Source organism: Pinus tabuliformis, chromosome J (assembly GCF_031772625.1).
Source record: "Pinus tabuliformis cultivar Carrire ecotype Pingquan chromosome J, CPIR1, whole genome shotgun sequence".
Lineage (NCBI taxonomy): Eukaryota > Viridiplantae > Streptophyta > Pinopsida > Pinales > Pinaceae > Pinus > Pinus tabuliformis.
Window position 1 is genome coordinate 1,210,742,428 of NC_142295.1, and position 15,585 is coordinate 1,210,758,012.

At 36.8% G+C, this 15,585-nt stretch overlaps 1 protein-coding gene across 1 annotated transcript in view; it reads left to right on the plus strand.

Moving 5' to 3' along the window:
- Positions 1-15,585, plus strand: part of LOC149231492 (uncharacterized) — a 188,695-nt gene that overhangs the window by 24,453 nt on the left and 148,657 nt on the right. Inside the window, exon 2 of the mRNA XM_089381652.1 lies at positions 10,205-10,271. Within this exon, the coding sequence (XP_089237778.1) occupies positions 10,205-10,271 (67 nt within the window). The remainder of the gene's footprint in view (positions 1-10,204; positions 10,272-15,585) is intronic.

Genomic DNA, 15,585 nt, shown 5'->3' on the forward strand with positions numbered 1-15,585 from the left:
CGGCATCCTCATCGAAAGTGACATCATGACTTATCTCCATTTCTCTTTAACCAGGCACATAGATTCTATATGCCTTAGAAGTTTCACTGTAGCCCACAAATGTTCCTTTCTTCCCAGAAGCATCCAATTTGCTTCTCCTTTCTTTCGGCACATGAAATATACAGGGCTACCAAAAATTCTGAAGTGAGAAACATTAGGTTTCTTACTAGTGAAAACTTCTTCGGGAGTTTTGGAGTCCAGTGCTTGATGAGGGCATCGATTTTGAACGTATACAACATTGTTGGCAGCTTCTCCCCATAGGAACTTTGGAAGTCGTTGATCATGAAGCATGGCACGAGTGGCTTCTATAATGGAACGATTCTTCCTTTCAGCAACACCATTTTGATCAGGAGTATATGTAGTAGTAGTCTCCCTCTTAATGCCAGCTTCTCTACAATAATCTTTGAATTCATTTGATTCATATTTGGTTCCATTATCGTTCCTCAATATTTTGATCTTCTTACTGGTTTGATTTTCGACCAAAGCTTTGAAAGAACGAAACCATGAGAATACTTCGTCCTTCTTATTCAAGAAATATATCCAAGTCTTACGAGAGAAATCATCCATAAAGATGGCATAATATAAATATCCTCCCAATGAGTTCACGAGCATTGCACCAGATAGATCAGAATGAATCAATTGCAATATGTCAGTAGTCTTGCTATCACTTGACGGGAATATCCCCTTGTATGCTTTCCTTCAGCACACCACTAACAAAAACCTTCATGTTCTACTTTAAATTCGGGCATACCTGTCACCATCTTCCTCACATCGAGTAGAGCCTTATAATGTAGATGAGCAAACCTCCGGTGACATAGTTCGGATTAAAGAGATGTGTCGCAAGACATGGCTCCCAGTGGACTTCCTCCAACTTGATATAAACTTTCTAACTTTGAATACAAGAGTAAATGCTTCTTTGAAATTTCTTTTCCACACACGTACCTTTCCATTGATGAATGCCACCTTGAATCCTTTGTCTTCCATCGCCGAGAAAGACACTAGATTCTTCTTTAGATCGGGTACACATAGTACTTCTTGTAGATGAATGGTGTTACCCCGATTCAATTGAAGAGTAACATTCCCAACTCCCTTCACAGGATAGGTGCCATTGTCTCCAAGGATAATTTCTAAATTTGTATCCCTTTCAATCACATTTGAAAGAGCTTCCTTATACCTGGTGAAGTGCCTTGAGGCACCACTATCAATCAACCAATTTCCTAAAGTGTTCGGAGGAGATGCAGTAGAAAGGGAAGACATAAGATAGAATTATTTTTGCTTTCTATCAACAACATTAGATTCTGTTGTGGTTGTCATCATCATGAGGTGTATTCCTTCTATTAGGACACTCCCTAGCATAGTGACCAAACTCGTTGCAAATGAAGCATCTTCCCTTCCTTCCATTTTTGAAACCCGACTTTCCTTGACATTGCTTCTTTGAACCTGCATTGTTCTTCTTTTTAGCATGAGCAAAGAATGCAGTAGGATCATTCCTATTTGAAGGCATATTTAGTTCCATCATCCTTGTTTCTTCTTGAGAGCATCTAGTCAGCGATTCTTCAAAACCTAGAATCCTGTTGTTGTTAAGAATAATAGTATTGAACACGTGCCATTCTCGAGGGAGTCCTCTAAGGGCAATGAGAGTGAGTTCCCTGTTAGCAATAGCTTCACCAATCGAAAGAAGATCATTTTTGATCTCGGTAATCCTCATGAAGTAGGATTGAATATCCTCACCTTTTCCCTTCTTTATATCCTTCAACTTGTTCTTGAGGAAAAGAATTTGATTTGCATTGCTAGATTTGAACACGCCAACCAACCTGTCATATATCTCCTTTGATGTATTCAAATCGGAGATGTAAGCAACTAAGTGCTTATGAATAGAATCCATCATGATCTTCTTGGCTTTGACTTCACCCTTCTTGTACTTTGTCTTTAGCAATAGCTGGTGCATTTGAAGGAGTTTTCGAAATCTTTCTCTGCACATAATCCATAACATCTTGCTCTTCTAATGTCAAATCAAGAGACATCTTCCATGCATGATAATCAAACTTATCATGAAGCTTATCATCAGACTTGAAGTAGGATGTGGAGGCCATTGAATCTTGTCTTTGATTAGTGATTGCTCCTCTTAGTGATTGCTTTTCTCACTCTTGCTTGGGCTTTGTCTTCACCTCAGCTCTGATACCATGTTAATTTTAGGATAACAATGGTATGTTCTATGCTTAGAGCAATTTTACTTCAATTTCTTTATTAGCCCAATATCAATATCCAATTTAGCAATCACATCAACATGATAGTAAAATGCAGATAGAACATAAACAATAACAGTAGAAGACAAGCCAACACAAGAGGACACAAGATATGGCACCAGCCAGGGACAAACCCCAATGTGGGGACCAGGAAACCCTTGATCAATTTTTTTTATAAATCTTCAAAAGTTCAACAAAGAGAGAGAGTACAATGTATAATATTCAGTTGCGCAATTACAATGAAAATCTGATCAATCAAATAGCAGAAACATAAAGCCCTAACTAGATAGTCAATGCTGGTCAATAGGGAAAAAATTGACCTCCAAAACAACTCGGTCAACCTTAGTCAACTCACCCTCCAACAGTAAGATAATGCAGCCCAAAACAGTCCGAAAATAACCAGTCAAATCTGGTCAACAAAAGTCAAACAACAACTTGAATTAGGGCAGTCAACGCTGGTCAACGCAGGGGTCAAACTGCCTCGGTTTTTGTGCCCAGAATAGCAGCCTGCTCAAACATAATTCCTCCACCCAAAACCGCACCAAAACAGGTCAATACTTGGTCAATGCAAGTCAAAAACAGCCATTGCATTTTCGATCAACTCTGGTCAACGGCTGGAACAAAAAACCCTTCCTTTCCTTCGCACGTGTGGAGAGCAACTTCTGAATTTCGTACCCAAACAAATGAAGGAGAGAGAAGATTGTGAGTGAGTGAAGTGTCCAAATGAGGAGGAGGCACTATGGATTTATATGCAAACATTGATGATGAATAGACGTGACTGTTGGGCTTCTGAGCCTACATGAGTTTGCTGGCCGACCTTGACAATTTGTCCATAATCAAAATAAATTCATAATTTCAGTTGTACATGTCAGAATGGGATGGCCTTTAGATCAATCCTACACCTCTTAGAGAGAGGAATTGAAGAAAAATGAGCTACCTCATATGAGCTATCCAATGTGAAGTTTGGCCCTAGTTGCCAAATTTAACATTTGTACTATCAATTGGAGGTGTTCCAAGAGCATTTTAGGCATCATTCACTTTGGTTTGTTTGCTGGTTTTTTGCGGGTCCATGAAAGTGCAAGGGGAGATGCTGCTGAAATTTCACTAAATTTGATCATCCAAAGCACCTAAAGGAGACCCATAACCATCTACTTTGTAAATCAATAATAAAACTGAGATTTCCCTTTATTCACAAGGGATACCCATCACTACAAAAGCATTGTAATCTTGAGGGAGCTAGGAGAGTCTCCTAGGCATCCCAATCCCCCTACCCAATGGGGGCCTCTTGTGTTTTGTGTCTCATTTTCATGGCACACTTTACTCGGGCTTAAAATTAACCTTGGACCGCAAAACATTAGAGTAGTTTAATTTCATTTTAATAGATTAGATTTCAATTTATGCTTTTAAATTAGATTTCATTTTTGCAAAAGTAATGAACCTCTTCAAGTCCTGATATGCTCTTTGTTGTTGCAAGCTTAGCTTGATCCTCATGCATGATCAAAGAGGACTTGTTGGTGACAGTTTAATTAGGGAAAACCACTTTAACCATTTATCTTAAGATTGGGTGAAAGTAAAGGTTGACTTGTGAGATCAAAGGTGTGGGCCAGTTTCCCTCCTATTGGATCTCCTTGCAACTGGTGAACTTGTGAAATCATGGGAGCCATTGGAGCGAAGCTTCCTCTTGTTGGATCTCCTTATGATTTTCTGAAACCCATTCGAAGGATAAGGGTAGAATGGAAAACACATATTAGATTCGATTTATTTTCATTTCAAATCACACGTATCACCACATATGTCTTACATTCACTAGTAATTCCAAGTAAAACTAATCTATTAAATTTTACCAAGAACACTTTCCACAACATTTTCTACAACATATTCAGTTGAGCTACACTTACATTCTTTTGGGATCTATTTTCAAGCAACACAAACATTCTTTCATTGGCACTGGTCTACATTGTTATATCTTTTGCTTATGAATTTTCCATTTATGTGATTATTATTGTTGAATCATTCACTTATCAATTGTGTTTACATGCTGTGAAGTATGTGCTGAATGGTTAAATGTACTTTTGGTAAATTAAATCAACTCCTATAATATTTCTTGTTAACTATAGTTTAATCAGCCTTAGTTGTTTTTAGAGATTACCCTCCTTGGCTTCGCTAGGAGTTAGCCTAGATGAAGGAGTTGAGATTTGAGAGACAACTACTCAACTTGAGACTTGCCCCCAAGGCCACACTTAATGAATTAAAAATTTCTTCCATGTAGCCCAAAGGTGTTGATTAAGCGACAACACATTTTTTGGTGTCGTTGCTGGAAAAAATATTTTTAAACCCGAAATACGAATTTTGTTTTGTTTTATGCATGTAACCCTAGTTATTAGAGCTTGATTTGTATCCGTCTGGCCACTCCACTTATAAAAAACTCTACAAGGTATTCTACTAGAAGAAATCCAAAGAGTTTGATTAATCTCAGTTCTGAACCTGAAAAGGTTTATAAATTCTTCTCATAGACTCCTTGAAAATCTTGGAGATGAATTAATCCCTGATATCCATTTTCTTTTTGAAGCAAATAATAGTAGAAATGGATGACTTGTATGCTCCCATTGATTTTTCAAATGTTGTTGGTTATCCACATGCTATTCTTGACAAAGCCTTGGAGAAGTTGCCTTATTTTCAGGGAACTAACACAATAAGTGCAAAGACTCACATTAGAAACTTCAACCTTTGTGTTAGCAAGTGGTGGAACAATCATAATTATGAAGGTGTGAAGATGAAACTTTTTGTCTTGTCCTTAGAGGAAGATGCCTTAAATTGGTTTACAAAATAGGATGATTGAAAGTCTTCAACTCTCAAATATATTATAGATACATTCTTTGATAGGTGGGGCGATAAGAAAGAGGATCGACACTTATTAGCCACCCTAAATAGAATTAAGAATATTGAAAATGAAACCGTGGAAGAGTTCAATAAACGGTTCAATGATCTAATCAAGAGTCTTCATCAAGATATTAAGCCTTCAGATGCCTCCATTCTCGTATACTATATTGATGCATTTAGTGGGGATATGTGTTGTGAATTGAGGGATAAAGAGCTAACCACTTTGAAGATTGCATAGAATATGGCTATAAATATATATAAGAACTAGCCAACCTCAGGAAAGTCAAATCTCCTTGGCTTCTCAAGAGGGACTTATTCAAAGTCCCATGAGCATAATAACATAGTAGAATTTAAGAAAGCACCTAGTGACCCCATCAAGGAATTGACTTAATTGATGAAGACCATGGAAGTCAACCAGGCTCAATTGATAAAAACCATGGAAATCAATCATGCAAATCAAACGAATGCCATGCAAAATAGGTTGATTGCCATGGAGAGGTCACATGAAAATAGATTCCCTCCCATGCCAAATGATAGGTGGCAAAAGAAGAGGACTCCTCAAGATCAAAGACCACCAAATTCTTTGGAATCTACAAATATGGTTGATCATCAAGCCTCTCCTTATTGCAAACCCTACAATTATTTTCATGAAGAGTCTACTTGTTCCATCTTCTGTCGGATTGTTGAAGGAGATATGGAAAGTACAAGCGAACATATAAACATGGTTGGAAAATGATATACTCTCTCTATGGAGGATTGGATAGAAACTATTGAATGAAGCCAAAGTGTCAATAATATTTCTGTTGTTTGTGGTGTTAATAATGTGTCTGCTGTTTGTGATAACGTCACTAGAGTCTATGGTGAGAAGCCTATGCCTGAACAAGTCCTTGAGATGGCTAGGCATAAAGGGGTGACTTATCAAAGAAAAAGTAATAAAGGTCATAATAAACCACAACAAATTATGTCAAGGGATTTTCCTCCTCCCCCTTCAGATTTGAACATTGATTTGGGTGGCTGGATCAATGATGATAAGGTTTTGGTTCTAGTAGTTGAACTTCTAAAGATACTGTCCCAAAGGTCTAAGTTGTTAAAGGCTATAGAAGGAAGGGGTGGTGAAAAGATGCCAAAGGATACACCTAAAGATGCTCCAGTTATATTACAAAGTATGGATGTGGTCATGGGAAATGAACAACATCAACCCTTCTTCATCACTTTGTTGGTGAATGACTACCTTTTGCATAAGTGCATGCTAGACTCAGGTGCTTCGTCAAATGTCATGACTAAAAAGGTCATGGAGCAACTGAACTTAAGATTATCTAGGCCTTACCACAATATTTATGCCATGAATTCAAAGAAGATTGAAGTTTGTGGTTTCATCAAGGACCTCCAAGTACATATTGTGACATACCCAGACATTTCAATTACTATGGACATTGTAGTCATAGATGTGCTTAATGCATGGGGCATGCTCTTATCAAGAAAATGGGCTGTAGACTTGGGTGGCAGTATTCAAATGGACTTATGATATGTTACTATCCCAACAACTGATAACACATTTGTTAGGCTTGATCGAGAACTTGAAAGAAGGTATCATGTGGAAAATCCCAAGGAACCAAATAATGAGCTATTTTTATGAATCAGAAGAGCTTGGGAGTTGTACGGTGCTATCAAACTTCCTACCACCTGTAGAAGACAAGATTAAGGATGAGAAGGCTGATGAATTTGGGCATATGAGCTTTGAAGGAGCCCATTCAGGATTGGGAAAGGATGTTGGAATCATGAACTTTGATGCATTGGATCCAGTAGTAATCCCTAGGATAATGAGTGACAAATCAGAAGAGTTGGCAGGAGCAACCTCGACACTTTAACTCACACAGGGAATAATGAAGGATAAAAATAAAATAAAAGGAAAATTGAGACTGATGACCACACAGAGGTTGGGACATATTAGGATACCAAATTGATCATAATTGGAAGGGGTACATCAGAAAAGGAGCCACGGAATTTGCCTGCAAATGGGAAATTACTCAAGCTATTCTTCACTGAAAGCATTTGATTCCTAGGGAGCATCCCTTGTAATGTATTTCTAACCTTCTCTTGCTTTCCATTTTTGCATTTCAAACATTTTCATTTTAGCAATATCATTTCTTTTTAGTACGTAGGATATTGGGAATTTTATATATGGTGCATGTGCTACTAATATGTTGTGGCAAGATGTTTCTAATCAATGCAGATTCTGGAGTTTTCACACGATTTCCTAAAGATCAAGCACACGTTCCCATGTGCAGCAAAATGTTACCTGCCAAGATGTACCTAGTAGGGAGTGAAGATTCCATGGCCCAATGGACAAGGCACCAGTCAATTTTTTTAAGTTTAGAAGTCCAACAAGCCAATCTTGCCCGTTTCTTCTTCTCTCTTTTTCGATTTTCTTTCTTCATGCAAATTCCATACCCCCATGGGGAAATTGTAAAAAATGTCACTAGCATCATGAACTTATGTAAAAGACTTAGACCCTTGGGACCTGGTTACTAAGGAAGTTGCTCCTGAGTGTTTTTTTCACTATATTAATTATTTTTGCTTTTTAGCGATAAACAATAAATTGATTTTTTTTATTCACACCCTCCAAAGTTGGGGTGCATCTTAATAAGTAGGTCTTGAGTGTGTTTCTAAGTCTAGGTCAATGTATATTACCATGCTAGGCATTATGTTGAGTCTCGTGGAATTACATTAGGTTTTAGTAGGATTTTTTAATAATAAAAAATTTCCCAAGAAATTTTTATCAAAATTTATGTAGCAAATAAAAAAGTAGTGCTAGGGATTGTTGTATGGCATGTGAGTACTAGTTTTTCACCCTTTCGAGTACCAACATTACCGTAGTACCCACTTTGGGGTGGAAAATATTAATTTTTCCTCATGAGAAATTAGGATATTAAATAACTGGTAACATGCCAGAAACTTGTTTTTAGTCAACTGAGTCTCTCAATCACTTGAGAGGAGTGAATGAGCACTTAAGAATCAGTGATGATCGAGGCCAACTTTAGAGCAGTGTTGGAGGCCGAGTTAAACTCCCAAAGAGGACGAGTTATGGGAAGTGAAGATGTCGAGTTAACTCTTGAAATGAGGCTAAGTTACACTCAAATATGGAGGGTGAGTTGGAGGAAGGTAGTACAAGTTCACTCCTAATTCCACTTGGCCTATGCATTGCACACTTGAGGGGCTACACAACCCTCTCATTTTCCTATGCACTCATCTCTTGGCATACACACCCTCTACTTGCAAACTCGTGTTATGCATTGGGATCATCATTTTCTTGGGATGCGAGGAAAAAGACACAAAAAAATCATGATATTAAATAATTGGTAACATGCTGGAAACATGCTTTTAGTCAATTGAGTCTCTTAATCACTTGAGAGGATTGAATGAGCACTTAAGAATCGGTCAAGTGATGATGTGGAGGCCAACTGAAGAGCAGAGTTGGAGGTCGAGTTAAGCTCCCAAGGAGGACGAGTTATGGCAAGTAAAGATGTCGAGTTTGGGGGATGAGTGGGTTCTTTAATGAGGTCGAGTTAACTCTTGAAATGAGGCCAAGTTACACTAAAAGATGGAGGGTGAGTTTGAGGAAGGTAGTACGAGTTCACTCCTCCTCTTTCCACTTGGTCTACGCACTGCACACTTGAGGGGCTACAGAACCCTCTCCTTTTCCTATGCACTCATCTCTTGGCATACACACCCTTCCACTTGCAAACTTGTGTTATGCATTGGGATCATCATTCTCTTGGGATCTCCTTCATCTCATAGGGTCTCCTCTCTCTTTTTCTATAAATTGGAGCCCTCTCCTCCATTGTAATCTAGTATGGAAGCTTGGAAGAGCTTGGGGAATTGCTGCTACTATTGGATTGTTCTATCATTTTAATAATAAAGAAGGCAATCGAGGCTACATGGTGTAAAGTTTTGTGTGGTTGCTTGGATTCAAATGGAGGTATAATTGTTTTAATTGTATTTTCTTGGGAATTTCTTGGTTATAGTAGGCCTTTGAAGGGGTGTTGTCACCCAATAGGAATAGACTCTTCAAAGTCAGTTATTTGATTAGTCTATTTACTTTCTTACACTTTGAAATTTTAGATTATATGTTCATCTTGGTTGATTGACATATTTTTGAGATTTCATGTGTAGGGGATCACCTATCTATTAACAAGTTTTCTTGGCAAAGATCTTAAGTTTTATAGGTGCCTCAAGCTTGAAGAATTGGAATCCTCCTCGGTTGGAGTATCCATCTTCAAACACATAGGAAGGCTTATTGCCACTGAGCACTAAGTGTCTCCAAGTGCCTTGAAGACTCCTTTCTCTCTTCCTCTTCTTCACATACATTCTCTAAATTTTTTTCTCAATTTCTTGTGTTCATTTCTATGATATTTATTGTTAAATCAAGCAAAGATAAAGTACCAATCTTGCTACTGTCCTAACAACAGTTAAATTAGCCAAGAAATGCTGGTTTTTTGCAGGTCCATGAAAGTACAAGGGGAGATGCTATTGAAATTTCACTGATCATCCAAAGCACCTAAAGGAGACCCATAACCATCTACTTTGTAAAGCAATATTAAATTTGAGATTTCCCTTTATTCACAAGGGATAACCATCACTAAAAAGGCATTGTAATCTTGAGGGAGCTAGGAGAGTCTCCTAGGCATCTCAATCCCCCTACCTAAGAAGGGACCATTTGTGTTTTGTGTCTCATTTTCATGGTGTGCTTTAGTTTGGGCGTAAAATTAACCTTGCACTCCAAGCCATTAGAGCATTTTAATTTCATTTTAAGAGATTATCAATTTATGCTTTTAGATTAGATTTCATTTTTGCAAAAGTAATGAACACCTTCAAGTCCTGATATGCTCTCTGTCATTGCAAGCTTAGCTTGATTCTCGCGCATGATCAAAGATTACTTGTTGGTGACATAGTTTAATTAGGGAAAACCACTTTTACCATTTATTGTAAGATTGGAGGAAGGAAAGGTTGACTTGCAAATTGTCAACTTGTGAAATCAGGGGAGTCATTGAAGCAAAGCTTTCTCCTGTTGGATCTCCTTGCGACTTTCTGAAACCGATTCGAAGGGTAAGGTTAGACAAGGAAACACATATTAGATTAGATTTATTTTCGTTGCAAATCACACGGATCACCACATATCCCGTATTTGTCTTACATTCAATACTGATTCCAAGTAAAACTAATCTAATAAAAAATTACCAAGAACACTTTCCACAACATTTTCTACAACATATTTAGTTGGGCTACAATCACATTCTTTTGAGATCTATTTTCAAGCAACACAAGCATTCTTTCATTAGCACTAGTCTACATTCTTATATCTTTTTCTTATGAATGTTACATTTATGTGATTATTATTGTTGAATCATTCACTTATCAATTGTGTTTACATGCTTTCAAGTTATATGCCGTGAAATATATGTTGAATGGTTAAATGTACTTTTGGTAAATTAAATTAACTCCTAGAATATTTCTTGTTAACTATAGTTTAGTCAGCCTTAGTTGTTTTTAGGGACTACCCCCCTTGGCTTCACTAGGAGTTAGCCTAGACAGAGGAGTTGAGATTTCAGTGACAACTACTCAATTCAAGACTTGCCCCCAAGGCCACAGTTAAGTGGATTAACAATTTCTTCCATGTAGCCCAAAGGTGTGGATTAGGTGACAACACTCACTCACCAAACTCGACTAAGACTCACCTAAATTGGCAAACTTGGGAGTTGGACCCAAAAGCAACAACCAAAAAACCTTGTATTTGCAATTCGATCGAGTCAGACTTGTTTTGGAAGGAGTTTTAGGAGGGAAATGAAGTGTTTCACAGGGTAGAAATCTTTATAAAGACATTTCTCCTCTCATTCTTTCTCATTTCATATACTTTTAAGATACATTTTTTCCCTTAAAAGTATTCTGCGTTGTCACTATGAGGGGGTTGAGTTCGCCATTAGAAATTTCCATCAAAATTTTGAGTTAGCCATGCAACACTTCAGGTTGTAAGTGCACTTGGTCAGTGTTTGGGTACATCCATACCAAAAATTGCAACAGGTTGGGGGATGAGTAGTTGGAGAAATCGGTCTTTATCTACTGCTACAAAATCTTCGGATGCTCACAAAACAATTGTGAGCAAAGGATCTGGATCCAATTTTATTAGATAAGATTGATCTAGTCTCTGATTAGGTCTTGGAGGATGAATCTCTTGTTGATGATTTGAGTTGGCTCGATGAAGAGACTCTAGAACTCCCTAATGTTCCATTATTCAAATGAAAACACCAAATACACTGGCTTCACAGTTGTTGCTTCAGTCTAGTGATGTCGACACTAGCTCCTTGGGGCTTATTCTAGGCATTCTTGTTGTCATGCATTAGACTTGAGATTGGAATTGCAGGCATTGTCTACTTTGTTTTTTTAATTATGCTATGAGACTGAGTTATGTAGTTAAATCGAGTAATATTTGTGAATTTGATGATGGACTCATCTTTCAGTTCACTATTTTGCATATAATTATTGAGTATCTAATGTTGTGTTATGGAATTTTATGAGATATCTTACAATTTCTGCATAGATTGTGGTTTTATAACTTATATGGATTAGAAATCAGATCATTCATGAAATAATTTGGTCATTTGTAAACATTAATAAAAATATCTTAATTCACAAAAATATTTTTATTAATGTTCATGAATGTTGTTGAAGCTAAAGTTGAGAGGCTACTAATTTATGTGAATGTAAATTGAAGGACAGGAAAAACGTCATTATTTTTTTTGGTAATCGACAAGGGTGAATGTGAAATTTCAACACTGCTGTCAACGGTTCATCGTGTTGAATGCATTATATGATTAATGTGCTATGGCGTTTGCTATGTTTGATGAAGCTGGAAAAAGGGGCTTCCTCTTGATTCTCTGTGGCCGCATCTTCTGTTGTCGTATCTTTAATTATCTTCATTGGATGTTTCTGGGGAATCTTTTCCTTGTGTTTTTTATGCCTACTTATGACACTGATATTGAGCTAGGGCCTCAGTCGTTTTAAGGTTTTCCTAGCTGTTGTTTTCTTCTTTCTTTATTGTCATTTATATCTCTTGTATGTCAATAACATTTTAGCTCTATGAGTGTTTTAGACACTCCCACTGTCTAGTGATTTTAATCTGTAGTCCCATTGATCTATAATTTGGTTATTTGTGAACATTAATAAAAATATATTATTTCTATAAAGTTATAAATTCTCAACTTCTAGTGTTTAGCCTATGCTATCACTGTTGTTCTTGATCTAGGACCACTTTTGTACTTGCTAGGACCTTCAACTAAGTAAACAAACTGGTAAAAGAGACTCAGGTATTTCATGTCAATATAACTTCAGATATTTGCTAAAGCTGGTTATTAGCTGCTTTATAACTGGCTATACGTTTAGTTCAATGGAAGGTCATTTTGCATGGGCTCTTATCCGGTTATAACAATATATTTAATAACAACCATAAGCATGATAAATTTTCTGAAGTGCTTTCGTATTCTTTTAATGGCCATGTTGCACTGGCTGTTACATTTGAACATACTAAAGATAGGTTAAGAAAGATAGCTTACAACAGTAACAAATTATCTTAAAGAACGTCAATATGTACCTTGACAAAAATGTGGAAAACTAATAAAATTTGGCTGAATTTATCCTTCATAATTGCCTTATGCTTAACAGAATAATGGGAAACAGAGAAAGTGTAGAGGTTCATTCAAAAGTTATCTTAAATTGCATGCATGAAATGGTTCCAGGGAAGTCATTGGCATTATGTGCTTTTAATAGAGCTTAGTTGGCTCAATTCAACACTACAATTGTCTCGGTGAAATTTTATCTCGATAGTGGTTGTGTTCCACAGCATTGTAATATTTTGATTCAAGATTCCAATAGGATCAAAGTGGAACTCACCTTTGGTCCCACTTGAGTCAGAGAAAATTCAAATATCTTGTTAGAAATTAGGATAATATACATTTGTCTTTAGAAAAGAAACATCTTTATTGTCATGAACTCATCTGCTAAGCGGCAATGCAAACCTCTGCACAATAGACCCAACTCTTTCTGAAATCTCAAATGTGAGACACTAGAATGCTGCCAATGTTTTGCAAATTCAATGAGCTCCTATCTAGTTTTACCCTCAAGAAGAGAACCCCTCACACTGAATATGTTTAATCCCTCACAATGAATATGTTTTGTATCCTCGCATTATTTGCATTGCTCTTGTACCATTGTTAAGCCATTTTAAAATTCTATCTTATTTTGGCATTTTTGTTTTCCATTTCTCACAATATTTCTAAGCTAAAGGTTATCATGTCCAATTTTTCTCAACTCCTAGCCTAATGGAGTGTTGTACTTTCATATAAGACATCAAATTCATACCCAATCATGTTTGGAAGCTATTATCATAAGGAAATTCCATTAAATAGAGTTATTCCTACGACTTGGATAGTTTGTTTGCAACATACATTTGTAACATGTTCTTAAGTACTTGGCTGACTCCCTTGCCTTTCCATCCAATTGTGGATGGCATGCATTGTTAAAATAGCGCTTGGTACCCAGTGCTGGATTATAGCTCTTCCAAAACTTGGAAGTGAAATTGTATTTTGCATTATTCCATTTAACACTCTAGTCTCCAACCTCCATGATAATTCCAAAAATGTCCAATGCTTCACATGTGAAGAGAGTTCACATGAAGTGATTGCTCTAGTTACTTTATGCACTATCGCGATTATGAAATCATGTTTCTTTACTGTGCTTGGCACTCTGGTGGTGAAGTATATTGAAATTGTCTTGTATTTCCATTTTGACACTCAAGTAGTCAAAGACCAACTCATTATTGGTGCTCTGTTATAACTTTTGACTCATTTACATTGAAGAAAGCCTTAAATATATTCAACTATGCCCCTTTTAATTCAATGTCAAGAGATACTGGTTTATTGTTGTAGTTTTGTTTGATGGTTTGGGTCTCCTACATATGTTTGTATTCTGTGCTTTTTCTAGGAGGGATCCTCAAAATTCCAATTTAGCATATAAATTTGTTGTTAGACAAACAAGGCCATCATCTTTGGTCTCATAATCCTCATATTTGTGTTAGGCATTTATTGTAGCCCATTAATTTTTTGATGCTTGGTTGATTGCCTTCTTCATTTCTTCATAACATTTGTCATGGGCAAGTTCTTCAAGTTGTGTTTTGCGTTGAATACGAATTTGCAATGGTCATTGTAATAAGATCTCTTCCTTAGTTGAATCCCTTTGCAACCTTGTCCTCTTTGGCTTGGATTTAAAAATCATGTTAACTTGGAGAGCTAGCCATCTTCTTAGTCTAGCATTTAGTTTGGGTTGAGTAAAAAGATATTTAAAATTATTGTGGTCAATAGTTAAAGTTTCATGCTTATTAAGGTAATGTCTCTGCATTTCCAAGGCATGAACTAACACTACTAGCTCTAAATCATGAGCTGTCTAGTTCATCTTACAATCCTTTAGATTTTGGGCCTCACAAATGATGACATTCTCATTCCTCACTAACCCTTAATGGTGGTTCTAGACCTTAAAAATAAATAAGCATCTAAGTGCCTAGGAGATAGAATCAGATCAAGACACTCTACCCTCTACAAGATGTCAATAAAAATAAGAATAAATGTCTCAACTATATGATGTGTATATGATGCACTCTTGATGCTAGAATGTGGGGTGATATTTGATGACAAAAATAAACAATAATGAATAACAAAATATCATATAAGGGCCATTGGAGAAGCACATATTATAGAACAAGATAACAAGATAAAAGGATGATTGAAGATAAATCAAGGTGTTACCTTTTAAACTCCTACTTTTTGAGATAAATCCCTAAAGCTCAAGCAAGGCCTTGGAGGAACTAACAGGAAGGCCATGTCACCTCACCAACCCTCTTCACACTTTAGGCTGACTCTCCTCTAGGTCCAGGGGGGCTACCCTATAACAAGATTTCTAAAATTTGAAGCTATGAATTGCAAGGTGAAATGAAGAGTAAAAATTTCAGCAAAACAGTTTTGTGGGTTAAGTGAATAAAGTAGATGAATGGACTGGAGACTTGTGTTTTTTGATTGGACAAATGGAGTCAAAAAAGCCTCAATGAGAGGCTGTCCTATTAAGGGAAAGAGGAACAATATGGCTGCAAAGTATAGGCTTTATTAACCCTTTCCTTGCTGTACCAAACTTCTGGAATTTATTGGGGAGAATACTAGTGTAGATAAACTCCAATGGCTAAGAAAATTGTACCGATGAGGAATAGATTGCAAGTGCATACAACCAAATATAGAGAGACATGCATCAATATAGAACACCCCAATGATAAATACAATAGAAAAGGAATGGTGTTACCTTATCCAATATTTCATCAACATAA